Source organism: Penaeus monodon, chromosome 22 (genome assembly GCF_015228065.2).
Source record: "Penaeus monodon isolate SGIC_2016 chromosome 22, NSTDA_Pmon_1, whole genome shotgun sequence".
NCBI classification, from domain to species: domain Eukaryota; kingdom Metazoa; phylum Arthropoda; class Malacostraca; order Decapoda; family Penaeidae; genus Penaeus; species Penaeus monodon.
In genome coordinates this window covers 41,039,785-41,045,486 of record NC_051407.1, presented here as the reverse complement: position 1 = coordinate 41,045,486, position 5,702 = coordinate 41,039,785, and the positions used below count along the sequence as shown (strand labels likewise).

General features: G+C 32.7%; 1 protein-coding gene across 1 annotated transcript in view; it reads left to right on the top strand.

Annotated features, from left to right (window-relative positions):
• The window catches only part of LOC119587139 (glycerate kinase-like), a 5,628-nt gene extending 2,009 nt beyond the window's left edge, over positions 1 to 3,619 (top strand). The window contains 4 exon segments of the mRNA XM_037935897.1: positions 188 to 474; positions 476 to 1,465; positions 1,715 to 1,839; positions 2,006 to 3,619. Coding sequence (XP_037791825.1) covers positions 188 to 474; positions 476 to 1,465; positions 1,715 to 1,839; positions 2,006 to 2,180 — 1,577 coding nt within the window. The 3' untranslated portion in view covers positions 2,181 to 3,619.
• The last annotated feature ends 2,083 nt before the right edge of the window (positions 3,620 to 5,702 follow it).

The following is a 5,702-nucleotide window of genomic DNA, read 5'->3' as shown; positions in this document are numbered from 1 at the left end:
CTGCCTTCATCATGAATTATATATGCAAAGAGCAACTTGTTAAGCTAAATACTTCACATATATTAATCCATGTTTTCCCTATGTTTATATGTTTAATTATGTGTAAAAAATCAAATTCATTACATTTATTTGCAAGAATCGTCACTTCAGGATTATCTTATCCCTAACATATGTCTCCCCTTTGCAGATCTGTGGTTGCTCTATTCTTTGCATAGAAAGGCTAATCCAGGTAAAATAATGGCCTCAAAATGTCTAAGAGGAAATGTACAGGAAAGTATTACAAGAATAAGAAAGGCTTTTATGGCAGGTGTAAATAGTGTTCAGCCACATGAACTGATTAAGAAACATTTACAAAGAAATGCGGAGAGTTTAGAAATTAACAAAGTGAATTATACACTTAAAAATAATGTATATGTCATTGGATTTGGTAAAGCAGTTATTGGCATGATAAGACCTGTGGAAGATGCTTTGAGGAAACTCTGATGGAACAAGTCATATACAGGAAGGCGTGATAAGTGTGCCTATTGGGATTCAGGATACTTTTGCAAAGAAACCACACTTACTGCCAACTGAGAACTCCATCATTGAAATTGTAGAAGGAGCTAAAAATAACATACCAGATGAAGCAGCATATGCAGGAGCAAGAAAGATCCTTTCTTTAGCACAGAAGTTAAAAGAAAATGACCTTTTACTTGTGCTGATTTCAGGAGGAGGATCAGCCCTGCTGCCCTACCCTACTCCTCCTCTGACACTTCATGAAAAAAGTGAACTAGTAAAGTCACTTAGCAAGAAAGGGGCAACTATAACAGAACTGAATACAGTCAGAAAGGCTTTGTCACAGACCAAGGGTGGAAAACTTGCAAGTGCAACAGAAGCAGAGGTAGTAACACTTATCTTGTCAGACATTATTGGTAGTCCCCTTGATATGATAGCTAGTGGACCAACTGTATGTAATACAGACCCTGTAGATGCTGCAGAAAACATTTTGCATAAGTATGATATTGCTATCACAGAAAATCTAAGACATATTTTAGATAAAAATGCTTCAGAAAATATAAAAACAAATCCAAATGTCAGCAACTTCATTATTGGCAGCAATGAGACAGCATTGTCAGAAGTGCTCTCTTCAATCACAAAAACAGAGAGTAATTGTCAGTCAGTAATATTATCATCATCTTTAAGTGGAGAAGCAGGACACACAGGGAGAAAGATGGCAGGTTTTGCAGCAAATGTCCTTGAAATCCTCTGTGGACACAAGGATCTACAGATCTCTGAATCAGATCTGTGTGACCTTTGCATAAATGACAGCAAACCAAGCCTTATGGATGCCTTAGAGAGGTGTAGAAAGAGTAAAACCCCCATTTGGCTTATTTTTGGAGGGGAAACTACTGTGGAAGTAAAAGGATCAGGAAGAGGTGGAAGGAATCAAGAAATGGTGCTCACCTTCAGTATGTCTATTGAAGAGGTATATCTGAATGCCTCTTTAATTCTAAAGTATAAACAATAATGTACAGATTCATATATGCAATGTAGCATGCTATTGATTTACTATAATTGATGATAAACAAGATTATCCCATTTCATATTTTTAAGATATTTCATACTTCAAATACTAGATAAAAATACATTGGAAATTATATAAACTGTACAAAATATAACAAATATGAATTCTTTTGGTCCATTATAAAAAACAAAACTTTTTTTTTTTTTTCAGAAGCTTCAAGCATCAACAAGTATAGGAGAAGTAGTATTTCTCTCAGGTGGAACAGATGGTATCGATGGACCAACAGATGCAGCAGGTGCTGTAACATACTGGTCATCTTTCAACTCAGGAATAAAGTATGTTTTTTATCTAATTTTACTGCAATAATTTGTATATACTAAATATCTGAAGTTGACTATACAACAATTTTTATATGAGGATTTTTTTTTGTATTTTGTGGATAACAAATGTGTAGAATTATGGAGAATTACGGAAGGGCTAATGTCTTTCTTTCTATTATAGGTCCCAGTTGAAAGAGGCAAAAGAGCAGGGCCTAAATCCAGACAATTTCCTCAGAAACAATGATTCATACACTTATTTTTCTGAGCTGAGCTCTGGACAGTATTTACTCAAACCTGGGCACACTGGAACTAATGTAATGGATTTGCAAATTCTGCTCATTAACCCCTTCAACTAGTATCCTTTTAAACCCCTTAGTAATAGCATTATTGGATGAAGAAATTGGTATATGTTCAGAATAGGTCTACATGACATCACTACTAGTGATGTCATGGCCTTCGCAATATGTGCTTAAACAAAGGCCAGCATACCTCCCCTGTGTATATTCAGCAGTACAGTCTGTTAGTTCCTTTCTAGTTGCCAGAATATGCACAGAGGAAGTTTGTTTGCCTTTGCCAGAATCCCAAGAGGAAAAGCTACAACATAACTGGACATGGGGCCATGAGCAATTTCTGTCTTTAATAAGCAGTTGTGATCTTGCCTTCAGTTTTTATATAGCATTGTATTGTTTTATGCATTCTTCATTTTTATTTCATACTTTTTGTAATGCTGTTTCTATTTAGCTCAAAATGTATAGATCAGGGTGCTTTCTGTTAAGTAATGGAATGTGCGTCTATATTTTAGGTTTTGCTTACGGTGATCTTTACTCCATTTTCCTCTTCTGCAGTTGGTTTGAAGCTCAAACTTAGATATAAATTCTCAAACCAAGAAAAATCATGAAAATATGTCAATAATGAAGGACTTTTTTCCACTAAAGTGTTCACAGTGTAATGTAACTTGACTTTTACCAGCTATTGCAGTATGACTGCAAAGGTGCTATATTTCTTACACAGTATGCTACTCATAGTTGATATGAAGGCAATTTTGTCTTGATTATTATAAAGATATTATTAAACTTCATGTAAAAGCAATATTTTCCTCCAAAGGATAACTGCTAAGATGTTTATTGTTATTTTATTTCATATATACATTTTTACATGAATGCTTACTTTATTTTCATATCAAAATCAGAGAAATTATTCCCAGTGCCTGACCCAGGTGATGTAACATGAGAGTATCAGGGTTTTGAAATGCATGCATTTTGTCTACTGATTGTATTTTAGAAACATAGTGATTGAGGCAAATATTATGAGCATGAAACAAAGGAGAGAAAAATAATGATTAAAACTAGTGCATAAATTTTCCTTTAAAGAAAACTAAAAAAAATCTGAATAGTTTGGTGCTTTTAACTTCCCTGTTCCCAATGCTCTCATGTAGGCAGTGAGTTCTGTCTTGACAGTATAACAATTATTAATGTTGCACATCATTTCAGATCTTTGTTGCCTTTTTTATGTTGTAAAACTGAATATTAATTGTAAAGTGATTGCATATCAATATTCCCTTGTATTGTGATACTGTGACTGTTAGGTAACATCAATCATAAAAGACTGCAGCATTCCTAAGAAGATTCAACATTACTGAATTAATTACATAAATAAGAAATATATTTTTATACATACTTGTTATGTACATTAAAAAGAAAAGATAGGGGATTGATACAAAAAAGTAAGATTTGACTTGCTGGTATCTAGCTTTTAAATATGGTTTATGTATGAAATTAATAAACTACAAGTGACATCTGAAATTTCCTTTTTCCCTTGTTTTCTAGTACTACATATAATTTTCCAGTGAGATCAAGCATTCCTCCATATTATCTGAAAGGAATAAAAAGATATACTGGTAGGTATTGTAGTTTGATGATCTTCAAGTTACTTATACTCTTTACAAGTATGCACATAAATCAGTATATTTCTATTCTTTGGCAGTCAGTCTGTATATGGGAATAAGGTGATCTGATCGTTTTCACAATTAGGTGTTTCCACATCTTGTTTGGGGGTTTCATGACCATTTTTCACATTTTTCTCAGTATTTTTTGCTTGTTTATGTGAGACAATGTCTTATTATATGATTTGGCTTCTAATGTTTGTAACTACTCATTTTATCGGTCTTTGATTAGGATTTTCAGATTAATTATTAAATGCGATAGTCCTTCAGTTTCACATTTGTGCTTTGTGAAAAAGAGAAAAAAAGAGGTATTTATAAGCCTGTTTATTTTCTATATAAAGGTCTGTAAAATGTTATCATCACTCAACATAAATCATTATTGCAACAGATACTACAGGTTTCTTACCTGATCAGGTAATTATTCAGTAGATTTTCTGAATTAGTGGTTTATGGCAAAAAAGTCAGTATGATACACAGTAAACTGCAATGCCAAAAAAAGCATACATAGGCACTAATTTTGCACATGCAAATTGTAAGTCCTTTGTACTGTATTGTGATAAGAAAATAAGTAGATTAGTTGAAAAGCAAACAATATCACTCCTAAACCATGGAAGCTGCTATACAAGTGAGTAATAACAGAGGTGGACTTTAACTGAAGGCTTGGGGTAGCCATTTCTTCCGTAACACAGAACCTTTTAATATTGCTTTATGTTTTCTATTATAGATTTCAAAATGATTATAGGCTATTGCATAACTTCAAGTTCAGCCATGAGGGTGGGAGCATTTGTGGCCTGAGTCTAAGCCTAAAATGCTTGACTTCTTGCATCCTGTATCTTTTGTAAATGTACATAGGTTATAAAAACATGGTCAACTTAATGTCATAATCTTTATATAACACTCCTGAAAGGATAAAAAATTATGAGCATTTTATAAATAATGATTAGACATTTTCTCAAAGAGAAAAAGTACACTGCAAAAACATGTGATTCAGTTGAAAATTTTGTTTTATGTAAAATCTTTTATTTCCTCCCTTTAGGGAACAAAGGAACATTAGTATATCATCAGACTATGAGGATTGGTGTAATGTAATAAATATTAAGCTGGTTTTTCAGTAACTTACCAGTAGTAATCTAACTAACCAAAGAAAAATGCTCATGCAAAATATATTATTCCACCAGTAGACAGTCAAATGCCATTAACTTTCATGGTCTTTGTTAATTTTGCACGTACATACTCTTCCTTTATATCCAAACTTTCCATTTCTTATACACTCCTTTTACTTTGATTACTGGAAGTAAAATGAAATTTTGCTCCCATTTTTAAAAATAACTCTACTTCCAAAATAAACTATAAACTATTTCAGAGCAAATGCTCATGACAATGTTCCTCAGCTAACCTTGCCACATGACAAAGTAATGAATTAGAGTCATCTTCCCCCTGTCAGTAAGTAAAAGACTTATATCAACTACAGAACTAAAATCCAATGTCTTAGTACTAATTGTAGAATCTGCCAATTACTGATACACTTTTTATTAAATTTTAGATTTTATAGTTTGAAATATGATCCATGAGCAAGGTATCTCAAACTCCTCAGAAAACCCATTTCTGGTCCATTTTAAGCTACATGAATTACTAGAAATATTTGAAATCCAAGCTCACTAATATACTACTAATAGCATCACAACAAATAGCAAGAAGAATTACCATTGTAAGAACCCTGTCTAACAGGGTGTATAGCCATCAATCACACATGGTGTGAATGTTATATATTTATTTCCTATAGAAATAATTAATTGTGACATAAATGGAGGTTAATATCAAAATACTCTACTTTTTAAATTTCCTTACTTCTGTTTCTTCACAGCTTTGTGCAAATGATAAATAAACTATGAACTCATATTACTGCTAAACTATTAAAATATTGTACCAAAAAGTA